Below are 14332 nucleotides of genomic sequence, written 5' to 3'. Positions count from 1 at the left end.
TTTTATCTGTTTAATTGCCTTTGAGTGCTAGTTTATTAACAAAAAATTGTTATAATAAAACTTTGGGGAAGGTGCTAAGCATCTTCGTTATATACAGTAAAGCCAGAATATAATGTGTTGGTCACAGGGTCTGTTCAATTGATAGAAATAACTGGATTTTTATATATTCCAGAATACATACATTTTTTTTTCTCAGTCAGAATCCAATACCTGCAGAGAAAAAGACCCAATGCTTTATGTTGTGGCTCGTGTACAAATAATTCCTCTTTTCTCCAGACACCCTAAACTGTATTGTGCTCTGACTAAACAGAACATGTTAGACCCTAAGTGCTAATTGGCTGTCTTTGTTAAAGTGCAGGTCTCTCTATGGTGAAAACCAACACCACCTACTGCTTGCTTTAGGGCAAACGTGCATCCGCATAATTGCCAGTGACTAAAAACTACCTGATGAATGACCGGCCTCGTTTTTGAATTCCCTGTTGGGATTTTGTTCTTTTGCCAGTTTTCCATGTCAAATGTTTGTTCTTCATGCTGGGAATAAAAGCTTGTTCGTTCTGTGGCAACTGAGAATACATTCTTAAATGATGAGGTGTGTTGTTCTAAGACCAAGCAAATCTTTTCAACGACTTTGTACGTAAACGATTGTGTAAGTTAACTTATATTCTGTTAAGATGTGTCATTGAGGGTTGGTAGTCTGCATCTTTTTTTTCCTCTGGGTTTTGAGTCTTACCTGCAGTTTTCATGAAGCTGTCCACTGTTAAAACCCACTCTGCCTTTTTGTCTGGTTTTGTAGGTAGACAGTGACACGATTTGGAACGAGGTGCACTCATCCAGCGCTGCAAGGTTAGCTGTGGGCTCTGTGGTCGAGCTGGTCTTCAAAGTAGCCTCTGGAGAGCTAAAGGTGGGTTCTCTTTCCCTATGGGAGTGTTATATGGACAGACACAAGTACACACTGTTTATGTACATATACATGTCATAACCGTACCTGCTGACATTAGTTTGCACTCATGTCTAATTAAATGTAGAGAAGGTGGAGAATAGCACAGCCTAGTAACTATGGCTCCTGACTGTAGCGTTATAAAGGGGAAGCACTGTAGAATGTTTGCCCACCATAATAGTAAAGGAATTGAAAAAAACAAAAACAAAAAAACAATTAAAATGACAGCCTGAGTAGGCCTGTCCTTCAGGGCACAGAACCTTAAAGATGAATGTCCCTGGAGGGATTGTTCTCACAGCGTTTTGTTTCAGAATGGCTTTGCTGTGGTCCGGCCCCCTGGACACCATGCTGAGGAGAGCACCCCCATGTGAGTATCTGCTCCTTCAGGTTGTAATGTACAGTACGGGAATGGCTGTAGCCAGTTACGAGGTCATCAAGGTCGTGTCCTTGGTTGTTTTGTTTTTTTGCATCATCGATGCTGATGCTCATGTAAAACTTCTGGTAAAGTACAAAAGACTCCTTCGTTTTCCTTAAACGATGTACAAGTCGTTCTGTTCCAGCCCAGTCATGGAGTGATTTCCATGACAGCTGTTAGACAGGCAGCTCGAAATTAAAGTTTCTTTTGGTTGGGATACAGAACACTTCAGAATTAGCCAAATTTAATTAAGTTTTCATGGGAACAGTAAAACCGGTCTTTAAGACCACCTCATGGTTAAAGCCACTTTTTACAGACCTGATTTGCTGCAAATGATGGCGAAGTAAAGTCACCTTCTATATTAAGGCCACCCCTGCATTCAATATAAATAGTGAGGTTTCTCTCTTTATATGTAGAACCAGTTGTCGAATTGTGATTAAACTGGATGAGAATATACTTTAGCACAATGTATTATGTTTATAGATTTTTGGGTTGCTTCTCACCAATATGCATTTTAATTTATACTATAATTATGTCATGGTTATCTAATTTTTCATGAGCAGAGATACGCTGGCTTAACATTATTGGGGCTCCTCCAGTTTTATTTTTTTAAATTGTATCTCATACATCCATCAAACTAGAAGTTTGTTCAGTGCAAATTGTCACTTTTGTGTTTATTTTACACTTAGATGCTGAGTTCTTTGAAAATACTCCTCTAGCATTAATCACAGAATGGCAAATTGTATGCATGTGTTTTTAAAATGCTTTTTTTTGTTTTAAACAGTCCGCTGACAGTCGTCAAGAAAAGCTGAGGTGCCCCAGTAATATTGAGGCCATTTTATTTTAGTTTGCATTGGATCTTGAAAGAGGGGCTTGTGATTGCAGTGTTTGTCACAATAGATGTGCAACATTTTACAAGCAAAGAGTCAGAAACCAAAAGTGTTTGAGCTTTGTGGTGTTTTGCACCTGATGTTTAAATGTGGAATTTGAAGGGTTTCCCTGAAAATAATAATATAAATCCTGCTATGGGTTTTCAAAACACATTGCTACAAGGAAAGCAAATGCAAGATGCCAAACTGGAGAATTAAAATCATTTACAAAGTGTTCATCTGCTACTGGAGTCTGTCTGTAGTCACCTAATGCAGTAAGATGATTTGGTGTTTCTCTTTTTTTCCCCCACAGTCATTGTTATATACAATAACAGTTCATGAACCCCCTGCAATTAACATCTTTCTTTTCTCCTAACGTCTAGGGGGTTCTGCTACTTCAATTCTGTGGCAATTGCTGCCAAGCTCTTGCAACAGAGACTCAATGTTAGCAAGATCTTAATAGTCGACTGGGTAAGTACGAGGCCTTGGGAGGGTTAGTGAGAGGGGGTTTACTACATGTAATATATCACTGGTGATTGTAATATAGTGTGAGGGGCTGGTATGTCACTATATATTTTGGCCATATCTTGATAACCGCTTATCCAGCTCTGGTGAATCTTGGCGTGGGCATCCTTAAGCACAGCAAAGTCATGCCAGCCCTAATCTTTGCATGGAAGCATAATATAGCTTGTTTGATCATAATATATCACATTTAAGGAACCAACCAAACACTGTTACAAATTTGACAACATTTTCCTGTGTTCAGAGATCATCCTATGCATAGACCATGCATCACTTTTTTTTAATGAAAAACAATAAAAAGTTCAATTTAAATAAAAAAGAGAAAGAGAGAGAGAACTTAGGCTTACTGTTTTCACAGATATTTTACCATCAACTGGAGGCTTCTAAATGCAGTGATTTTTTCTGTTACATTATATTAACAGTAGTTTATTTTAAAAATGGGTTCATTCTCCCGTTTCAAATCAGGATGTTCACCATGGCAACGGCACCCAACAAGCCTTCTACGATGACCCCAATGTGCTCTACCTTTCACTCCATCGCTATGACGACGGCAACTTTTTCCCAGGCAGCGGTGCTCCTGAGGAGGTACAGTAAGAGTGTTCAAACAGGATGTTCATATCGGACACATAGGAGTATGCAGGAAAGTGCTTCAACCTTAAAGCTGAGGGAACACAAAGCCACTTTTTCAGAAAGTGGCTTTGAAACCTGGTTCTAGGAGGCCAAGTTTGAGGCAACTTTGCTGTTACAAACTCAAGTCTCCCCTGGTGTACCATGCAGTGGCCTGAAACCTAGTCTCCTGAAACCAAATTCCAAGCCACAAAGTGGCTTTGTGTTCCCTCAGCTTAAGAGGTCGGAAAAGTTGCACAGAAGTGTTACTGACTTTAACTTTATAGGCTGCTCTAGCCTGTGTCTCAAGTGTTAATGACCATCAACAAGAATTCAGCAGCAGTACCTGAGCACACACAATCCTGTATCCTGTAATGTTCAAGGAAAAATACATGTATGAAAATGTAAAAAATATTTTTAAATCGACTTACGCTTTAAAAAGAGAAGCATACACTCTTAATGGAGCAAGGATGATAAATCGCTCCATGTGTACTTTTGCAAGGCAGTTAATCCCTCAGTACTTTTGTAATTCAGTCAATAGAGGAGTCACTTAGCTGCAAACTTTTCCAAAATGGCAGTTAAACGACTTCAGGGCGACGAACATTATCAAGATGTTTTGAATAATTCTTGGTTTGTATTCACTTGTGAGTCCAGTCTGCAGTTTGCAAACAATGTTGGTTTTTGCAGGGTGGAGTATTGGGTCCCTTTGTGAGTTTCCAGCTGTCCAGACCGCAGCACTAACTACTGGTGTCTGTGCCATGAACAAGTCTTACCACACATTCCATTAGCTCTGGGGTTCCTGGCCAGGTCTTCAACACAAAGAAAAAACTCTGTAATTTGCTGATGCCTAGGATTTTCAAATTAAGATTGTTTTGGTTAATTATTTATTTTATGGGTTTTTAAACAGCTTAAGACGGTTTTATACATTTTGTGTTATTTTTATTTACCACTCAGTGCCTGATAAGCTTATGTGTCCTGGCATCAAAAAAAATCATTTTTAAATCTGCGGTGTATTGACCCAGCTTGTGTTTTTCGTCAATAGTGATTTTAAACTTCATTAACATCACTTAATACAGTAAAGCATATGTTGGAAACATATCTGTAATAAAGCAGTCTTGATGGGGGTGATGTTATGATCTGCCATCAGATAATTAAAATAGATATTTTTGTATACCCACTGGCGAGAAGTGAATCCAACCCATATCTACAGTACATTTAGTTATTTTCTGTTTTAACGTTTCATATTAATTGCATGCCCACATTCATAGACATTCAAGACATTGAAAAAGTCATCTTCTTGAACACCTATCAATGCACTCCATATTCTGCTGGTATTAAAGTTTTAGACCTCTAGGGATCGGTACTATATCTCCTTTTATGGTCTAACTGAAAACCAGCTGTGAGAGGGGAGGGATCTGGACTGGCTGTCGGGCGCACGTGTCAGTTTGTAGGGGGTTCTGACACTCTATGTATTCCCACACTGTCAGGCAAGGTCTTTATTGGCAGGAGTCTGCTGTGAAGGAAGCGGCTGACGGTCTGTCATTGGCCGGGGGGGGGGGCACGACTATACATGGTGAATGGCTAAATAAAAAGGCACTGTTTTGTATCCTCTCTGGCTCATACAGGAAGTATAGTGAAGCGTGACTTCACAGCAGAATCCTGATATTTTGAAGCGAAAATGGAAACTCTGGAGCAGCGAGTCAGGGATACAGTGCGGCAACTCCAGTGTGAGACACACAGAACCAGTGGTGCAAGCAAGCCACGCGCTGGTTCTTTTCTTTTCACTGTCTTAGATAGTTATCTTAGCGGGACTGAGCTGTCCCACAGTGTATAAGAGAGGATACTGAGCAGTGCCTGTTTTCAAGGCTTCCACCACTAGAGGGAGCAACGAGCCGCGGTTAAAAACCTGCACACTTTATTTTGTAGTTTTTGCTTAAAGTGTTTTCTTTTTCTTTTTCCTTTAACCTTGTACTTATTCTTTTTTGGTTTACACACCTGCATGTGTGATTTATGAAGATGGGGCACAATACCATTGCTGGTAGAGTGCCACCAAACTGAGCGTGGAATAATACATCTGGGCATCTGTGCCGGCATTTCATATTCAAACTTTGTGTCTGCCTTGTGTTTTCCCACACCCTTCCACACCAGCATACTCATTATATATAAGAATATTCCCTGTGATAGACCAGTAAAGATGCTACATCTCTTTACAGGCAGGTTCTCCCTGCCCCGTGTCATAAGAGGGCTGTGAAATGATTTGTCTCAGGAGTCATTAGGCATGCCCACTCTCACATGACTCACCCCGCACTCCAAACATTTACTGTTAGCCAATGGGGATACATTAGTCTTGGCACGTTTTTACCATCTTTGTTCTTTAGCTTATGGGGACATTGTAAAATCCCATCCTGATGTTGTTGACTCATTCCTCAGGTTGGCAGCGGCCCTGGGGCTGGATTCAATGTTAACATTGCATTCACTGGTGGTGTGGACCCTCCGATGAGCGATGCAGAATACCTTGCAGCTTTCAGGTAAGACAAGGCTCAAATATACATGGCCATACACACGCTATTCCATGCACGAATGTATACTGGGTAATGTGTGTATTAACAGCAACAGAAGCCAGAGACGTTTGACAAACTCCCACAGACATTATTAGCACTCTGTAAGAAACCCTTTATAATTAACACACTATAAATTATATATACTTACTTACAGGGTGTCCTGATTTTCGATTTACTCATTTGTGTTCTAATGGTTCAAGCAGACTTTATTTTAACACAGACATTTTTTGTGTCTTTGTGTTCATTGGTTTTAACATTCATTTTTCCACCTTTTGACTATGTCCGTAATGAAAAACAAAGCTCATATTTTGTCTGCTTATTACTTTTCATTTTTTTTTATCAAAACCGTAATAACAGTGTATTCTCCATTGGCTCCTTTAATCATGTAGCATGCTGCTACAGACTTTCAAACCATGCCAGAAGTGTTGAAATAGATCATCCCCGGTGTCTGAAGTGGATTTTTCAATGTTTCTTTTTTTTTCCTTTCCTTTATGCGTTGTAGTATTTTATTTGCTGGGAACGCATGGAGAGTATGAGACTTGTCAGTTTTAAATCTTATCAAATTAAGAAATATCAGTCATTGCTATCATTTTACCTTTAAAGAGCTAGTCATTAGTGAAGACAGTGAAAGCTGCTCTTTACCTATCTTCATGCCGGAACAATAAAATCAATTAGTTGTTTATTTCCAGTTATGCATATTGTTATAAGTTTGTTAGAATGTAATTTTAAAACCTGCAGAATAGCCAGAGCTGACTGGGTAGTACCTGTACATCAACCTCTCCCTAATTTAAATGCAAGAGAAATAATAAGAACATTTACGAACGAGAGGCGGCCATTCTGCCCATAGTAGCTGACTGATCTTAAAACTGTCATTCTGCTTTGTGTAAATTATGAATAGTCAGTGCCCTCTACGGGCCACAATGAAAAGTATTGTGACAGCTTGCAGAACAACTAATAGTTAGACATAGTTGAATAGTTCAGGTAAAAATAGTCAATTACTCCAGATCGACTAGTCGCCCCTTTAGGAACATTACCGTTTCATAACACTTTGCTGTTTGTGCATTATATTATTTTTTTTTTAATACAGTGTTTTTAGATTGCAACAGGAACTGTACTTCCATCCACCTGAAACTGCATGCTTCGTAATCACATGCGATTTAGTCGATGGTCACTTTGTTTATTCGGTGCTAAACCCTTGCCGATACCTTTCTCCTGTGTTACTTTACCCACGTCTGTCCCTATATCTATTTAAATGGATTTTAGAAATCATACATAGTAATTCATTTGGTGCTGGCATCTAGAATCATCTCCACATTATCCAAGGCGGGAAACTACACCTATGGCCAAAAGTTTTGCATCACCTAGAGTTTTAGGATTGAGACATTAATTTAAAAAAACAAACAAACAAAAAAAAAAAAAAAAAAAACATATGAACACAATTGAGATCTTTTATTTAAGATCATGTAATCAAAGAAACTACAAAATGATATTGCAAAAGTGTACCGGAAGCAATAATAGTAGTACAGTATTTTGTGTTAGATTTTGAAAAATTACAGCATTCATTTCCGTTGGTATGGGAACTGAAGAGGTTGTTACCCCTGCGTCCATAACAAATGCTTGGCCTGCAGCAATGGAAACCACACAACGGTTTGTTGACCTCCTGTGGTCTACTGTAGGCTCTAGAAGAAACCTGGCTATCGGAGGGTAGGCTTTTAAAACACAACTCCTAAACCTTTCATCTAAAACGGCTTTTATTTCCCCTTGTTGTGTGAGTATCAAGTCTCCTGGGCCTGTTCTTATTGATATAAGCATACAGTAGAGCTTGGATGTTCAGAATTTATAGTCTCACATGAGTTCTGGAAGAAGCACTCAACAGCCGATAGATCCACTGCAGATTTTTTCTTTTTCTAGTTTGTGGGGCCCCTGAGACAATCTGTGCTTTGAAGGCAGCACCTTGTTATTTAAACCCAGTGCCACGTGGCATTTGCAGGGGATCAAGACTGAGATGAAAAAAGAATGAGAGGCACACAAAAAAAAGATAAGAAAATTGTCTCTAATGAAATCCAGAAGCTCAGGCACTTTCACCATGAACTTGGAAACAGTGGAGATTTGAACTTAACTCAAACCAGCTCTCTGCACTGCCAGATGACAAGGCTTTGATGTTTTTGCAAAGGGAACCAGTGGAAAACCCTGTGAGCTCGACAGCAGATAGCCTTCATATGCCTTTAGCCCATCGTCTGTCTCCAACGCAGGCTACCTTATTCTTGCACTGATGCACAATGCAGGAACTGACCAGCATTGGATGGATTTTAGCACAGGTCTGTGTTTAGTACAGTTTTGCCCTATTCATAGTACATTGCTACCAGTAATTAAGCTAAGCAGGTAAGAGACTCACAGCGTTAATGCAATGCAAAATTTCTGATCCACTGCAGCCTTTTTATAGGGTTTTGTGCAAAACAACTCAGCGGCACTTGCAGGTTGGGGTAATGCAGAATTACATTCAGTATTTTTAGTTTCTGTCAGTTTGAAATTTGTCATTCGTAGATGAAAATGGATTGCAAAAATAGGCACAAAAAATGGCAAACACCACAACAGCTTCATACGCCAAGGTAAAGTGAACTTGAATATGATTTAGAATCCCTATGACTTAAACAGCACCAAATGCCTTAGGTTTAACAAGGTGGCATCAATCATCCCAGCTTCCCCTTGTGGAGTCTGTAAAGGTGATTTGCCGAGTTGTGTCTGAGTCTAGTCCTCATTACTTGTCATAACTGCTGTCGCCGTCACAAAATCCTTAAGTATCAGAGACAGTCAAAATTAGCCAGTCAAATTGATTAACACAACAAACAAATTTTTTTATGTATGATAACTATTGAACACTTACAGTGGTGCCAAAATTATTTAAAACAAAACAAAAAAAAAATTACGATCCAAGTTTCAGGGGTGAACATCAAAAGCGATAGAAAATAAAAACCAATAGCCGCTACGGTTAAGTCTGGACCATTCCCAGCACAGAGGTTTTAGTTGGGCTCCATTTGTTCTCTCTGATATCTAGTTGTAATACATCATGAAGTCAACAGGAAGCTTCTATGTACCTTCAAAGACTTCAGACTTGCATTGTCTGGTGATTGAGGGCTATTGTAAGGAAGCTACTTGGTTTACCAACTCATTGTACCTGGCGGATGATGAGAAAGTTTTGCTTCTCTATGCTGTCTAATGTCTGTCTGTATAATTTGATGAGCATTCTTTGCTTGGATCGCTTCACTATAACAAGGCAGCACCTATTATACATTTGTAGTAGCATTTAGCTATTTAAAGTACACCCTCTCACTGGCAGTAAAGGAAAATGCAAAATAATTGCTGCCTGTTTGTTTGTAAGTTGTCACAGTAAGTGGCAGGTATTCAGATATACTCTCATAAGGGTTGTTTTCCCATTTTGATTATGAATTCCACATGTATTCATATATACCGCTACTGCTTGTAATGCATCCTCATGAATGTACAGTGCTTACATTATTAATAAACGCTGCTGTGTTCCACAGTCATGTTTAGGTTTAAAAAAAATAGTTGAAATTACAAACAAAATGAAGACTCTCCCTTATCAAATCCCCTGTTCTTGGTCCCTGGTCATTTCATAATTTACAATGCTATTAATCTGGTTATTAATCTAGTAGTACACTTGAAAACAGATTTAAAAGTAGAAACAAGTGCCTGTGCAAGAATACCGAACAGCTGTGGCTAAAAGTTTAGTATCACTTCTTACATTCGAATGAAGCCTGCTGAATAATTTTACGTATGTTGAATTACATACAGTTAAGTTTTCCATATGCTTAAAAAAAACCTGACAAAGAGAAAAATGTGACATTTCCAAATCTAACATGAAATACTGTGCTACTATTATGCCTTCCTGTTGACTTTTGCAATACCATTTTGTAGTTACTTTGATTCCATGATGTTAAATAAAAGATCAAAATTATGTTCACAGTATTATAATCCAGTCAACAAAAACAACAGTAACATCCAAGTTTAAATACATTCAGAACACAACCCCAATATTTGTATTGCAAGATTCCAAATTTAAAAAAAAAAATGTGGATACCATAAGATACAGTACCAATATGTAAATCAAATAAATGTACTGTATCCTTGATTGGACGGCAAAAATGTTCCCTATTTTGAGAATTTTAATACAGTACACCTTTCAGGAAGCATGCACCACAGGTGATTGATTAGGTACACACCCAAAAGAAACCATGTTTGCTCAGACAGGAATTTTAACTGTATCCATCACACTTATGTTTCTGTGAGTTGATGCTTTGTCTCAGCAGGGTTGCCCTTTCTACTTTCACACATATAATTGAAAAAAGGGGCCCTGTACTCAAATAAGTGCAAAGGAACATTAACAAAGAGGAATACAATTACTTTAATGTAGTATAATACTAGACCAGAACAATAAGTATAAGGCTCCTTGGTAGCTAGTCATGTTCATTGACATTTCTCTTCAAAACAGGTTCCAAAATGTCAAGTAAAAAAGTAGACAAAAGTAGACCATTCTGCCCATCAATGATCAGCCAGTTCCTAGTAGCTGGTTGATCCCAAAACTACCAAATTAAAGGATCCCAGTGATTCAGCATCAACGTCATGGCTAGGAAACCCCTTCTATACCATCACCATTTTCAGTGTAAAGAAGTGTCTCCTTCCCTCCTAAGTACTGCCTCCACTTCATTTCCAACTGTCCTCTGGTACTGGTTTCTGCGTTGTGCTTAAACTGTTGGTTAGGTTTCATTTTCTCAACTCTCTATAACATTTTAAAGGCTTCAATCAAGTCCCCCTTATTTATTCAGTTCTTTCAGCTTATCTTAACAGCTCACTCTTTTAGCCTTACAATTAGTCTGGTTGCTCTTAGCAGGACTCTTAGCAAGGCCACAAAATCTGTTGGTGGCGTTTTCTATTAAAAGTAAATCAGCGTATTTTTATTTATTTAAAAAAGCCATGTACTTACTTCATAGATGCAGATAGTAGAGCAATTTTGTAGGTAAAATATGGCAAAACTACAATAAAAACAAAAACAAAAAAAAAACTCCATGGTCACATTGCAGTGCTACATCACTGGCCATTTTACAGTAAACGCTTACAGTCACAGCAACTGGTAATAGGTGCATTGGGCGTTACTCCCTAAAAACCACAGAGCCTTACCCCCTGTAGCTCATTTCTCTGTTTATAAGGGCTGTAAAAATTATAATGTTTGCAGTTTTCCACCGTTTTGAAATCCACAGCTCAGCAACTACAAGTACAAAGCTAAAAGAAACAAAAAAAAAGCATCTCACAAAAGCATCTCATAGAGTGTACTTGCCATTTTATGGTCTCTTGTAAGAGATTTGCAACCAACAGTGGCTTCTTGTCAAAGGATTGTGGTTAGCTAAGATTGTTGGCTTTTAAGACACCATAAACAAATTTTTAAAAATCTGACAAAACCAAACCTATCATTATCCCCAGCTCATGTTGAACTATCTGCAGCGACAGGGATATTGTGGACTTAGTCATACTTCCATTGTAGCTATATCTTGAGAACCAGCCGTTTAATTTGGAGGAAACTTGGTATGGGCATTCCTAGCACATGGCCTCACCGTTATCTTAAATTATCTTTTAACTTCCACTAACTGTGACTTTTTTTAGTAGTTCTTCCTCTGTTTGTCTGCTTTTAGTGTGTTGGCTTTTTTAAAATGCAGCCTGTTCTCTCCAACAATACAGGGCAGAAATTAAAGTACTGTATTAAAGTAATTTTCTGCAGCCCTGATTAATTACATGGCATCTAACATCTCTGTCAAATGGACAAATCGATTGTCTACAGGAGGAGAGAGGAACAAAACATTTCAGTAGCAGTGGCACTGATACTTTTTGGAAATTTTGCGTAGACATTAGTAAATACTTAACATTAAACGAATAACCTTTTTACAGTACTGACACCCGATTGTTTGAGCTGTTGAAAGATAATTCTTGGGAACAGCTCATCTGGATTTTTCACTTTCAAATAATAGTACATTGTAGAGGACATGCCTAAATGCTGCCTGTCCAGGTGTTGTGGAGTCTGCTTTCAAGTAAAACATTCTGTTTTTTATTTTTTTCTTTGCTTGAAATATACAGTGCCTGCACAGATTTTATAGTTTGGCTGAAAATCAACTCCAATATCACTGCCACCTGTGTAGTTGATGAGCCAAGGAAGATCATCTACTGGAGATCTGTGAATGCAAATTAAATTAAAAAGCAGCACATTATAGTATATTGTGGCAGGGTGCCCCGCCCCTGTGCATATTTTGTTTTTTTTATGTTGTATGTGGTGTGTTTCATGTTTTCTGTTATATGTGAATATAGTGGTGCACAAGATATAAATGGGTCTGTGTAGCATGAGTGATTATAAATATATAGTTGGATTTAGGCACGGGGATTGCACAATCACTTCATGTGCAGATAAAGCATGCATTAATATGTGAGCACAGGGATTGCACAAATTACACTGAACAAAAATATAAATGCAACATGTAACAATTTCAAAGATTTTACTGAGTTACAGTTCATATAAGGAAATCAGTCAATTGAAATAAATTAATTAGGCTCTAATCTATGGATTTCACATGACTGGGAATACAGATATGCATCTATTGGTCACAGAGACCTTAAAAAAAAAAAATAAAAAAAGGTAGGGGCGTGGATCAGAAAACCAGTCAGTATCTGGTGTGACCACCATTTGCCTCATGCAGCGCGACACATCTCCTTCACATAGAGTTGATCAGGCTGTTGATTGTGGCCTGTGGAATGTTGTCCCACTCCTCTTCAATGGCTGTGCGAAGTTGCTGGATACTGGCGGGAACTGGAACACGCTGTCATACACGTCAATCCAGACCATCCCAAACATGCTCAGTGGGTGACATACTGGTGAGTGTGCAGGCCATGGAAGAACTGGGACATTTTCAGCTTCCAGGAATTGTGTACAGATCCTTGCGACATGGGGCCGTGCATTATCATGCTGAAACATGAGGTGATGGTGGCGGATGAATGGATTGAATGAATTCATCTATGAAGAGCACGTTTCTCCAGCGTGCCAGTGTCCATCGAAGGTGAGCATTTGCCCACTAAAGTTGGTTACGATGCCGAACTGCAGTCACGTCAAGACCCTGGTGAGGATGACGAGCACACAGATGAGTTTCCCTGAGACGGTTTCTGACAGTTGATGTAGAAATTCTTCAGTTGTGCAAACCCACAGTTCCATCAGCTGTCCGAGTGGCTGGCCTCAGACGACCCTGCAGGTGAAGAAACCGGATGTGCAGGTCCTGGGCTGGTGTGGTTACACGTGGTCTGCGGTTGTAAGGCCGGTTGGAAGTACTGCCAAATTCTCTAAAATGATGTTGGAGGCGGCTTATGGTAGAGAAATGAACATTCAATTTTCTGGCATCAGCTCTGGTAGACATTCCTGCAGTCAGCATGCCAATTGCACGATCCTTCAAAACTTGAAACATCTGTTGCATTGTGTTGTGTGACAAAACTGCTCATTTTTAGAGTGGCCTTTTATTGTCCCCAGCACAAGATGCACCTGTGTAATGATCATGCTGTTTAATCAGCTTCTTGATATGCCACACCTGTCAGGTGGATGGATTATCTTGGCAAAGGAGAAATGCTCACTAACAGGGATGTAAACAAATTTGTGCACAAAATTTGAGAGAAATAAGCTTTTTGTGCATATGGAAAATTTTTGGGATCTTTTATTTCAGCTCATGAAGCATGGGACCAACACTTTACATGTTGTGTTTATATTTTTGTTCAGTGTAGTTCATGTATTGGGATTCAAGTGAATGATTAACTAGTAAATGAATCCCAGCACTGTTATAGAAATAGTTGCACAATTCACTCACTCGGGGTTGGTGTGTTTGAGCATGGCGAACGGGTGTGGACAGAAAAAAAACAATTAAAAACGTAATTAAATAACAATTGCAACTTCATTCTGGAGGACCAGCACGGTACTTGTTTGTTTGTTACATTCACTGTTTTGTCTGTTTGTTGGTTTGGCCATATGTGCCGTTTATTTTGAGTGTTTTGTTTAAACCTTTTATTTTTATTTGTGTTAATAAAACACTGAGCGCCGCAGCGTCTCAGTTTCGCCCGCAATTGCTGTGTCTTGCATTCATTTCGGGCCTGATCACCCCTATATATATATATATATATATATATATATATATATATATATATATATATATACACACATACATACATACATACAGTTGTCGTCAAAAGTTTACATACCCCAATGGAAATTTATAATTTCTAGAACTTTCTCGATACAAATATTTATAGGAAAAATCTTTTCTTGCAAAAGTTTTGCTTTTGTGGATAAGGAAAAAAAAAGTTACTATAAATAGATGTCTACAAT

The 14332-nt window shown here is 38.7% G+C and overlaps 1 protein-coding gene across 4 annotated transcripts in view; it reads left to right on the top strand.

Annotated features, from left to right (window-relative positions):
• LOC121322045 (histone deacetylase 4-like) overlaps positions 1 to 14332 on the top strand; it is a 282533-nt gene that overhangs the window by 243412 nt on the left and 24789 nt on the right. For 3 of the 4 annotated variants that reach the window (XM_041261508.1, XM_041261507.1, XM_041261509.1), the window contains 5 exons: positions 794 to 901; positions 1249 to 1304; positions 2605 to 2692; positions 3209 to 3328; positions 5780 to 5877. In XM_041261508.1, the coding sequence (XP_041117442.1) occupies positions 794 to 901; positions 1249 to 1304; positions 2605 to 2692; positions 3209 to 3328; positions 5780 to 5877 (470 nt within the window). Of the gene's footprint in view, positions 1 to 793; positions 902 to 1248; positions 1305 to 2604; positions 2693 to 3208; positions 3329 to 5779; positions 5878 to 12054; positions 12223 to 14332 lie in introns of those variants that run through there. The other variant, XM_041261510.1, reaches the window with a different exon arrangement.

This window comes from Polyodon spathula, chromosome 10 (genome assembly GCF_017654505.1).
Source record: "Polyodon spathula isolate WHYD16114869_AA chromosome 10, ASM1765450v1, whole genome shotgun sequence".
Taxonomy (NCBI): Eukaryota; Metazoa; Chordata; class Actinopteri; order Acipenseriformes; family Polyodontidae; genus Polyodon; species Polyodon spathula.
The sequence above is the reverse complement of the archived record's forward strand: the minus strand, read 5'-3'. Positions and strand labels throughout refer to the sequence as shown.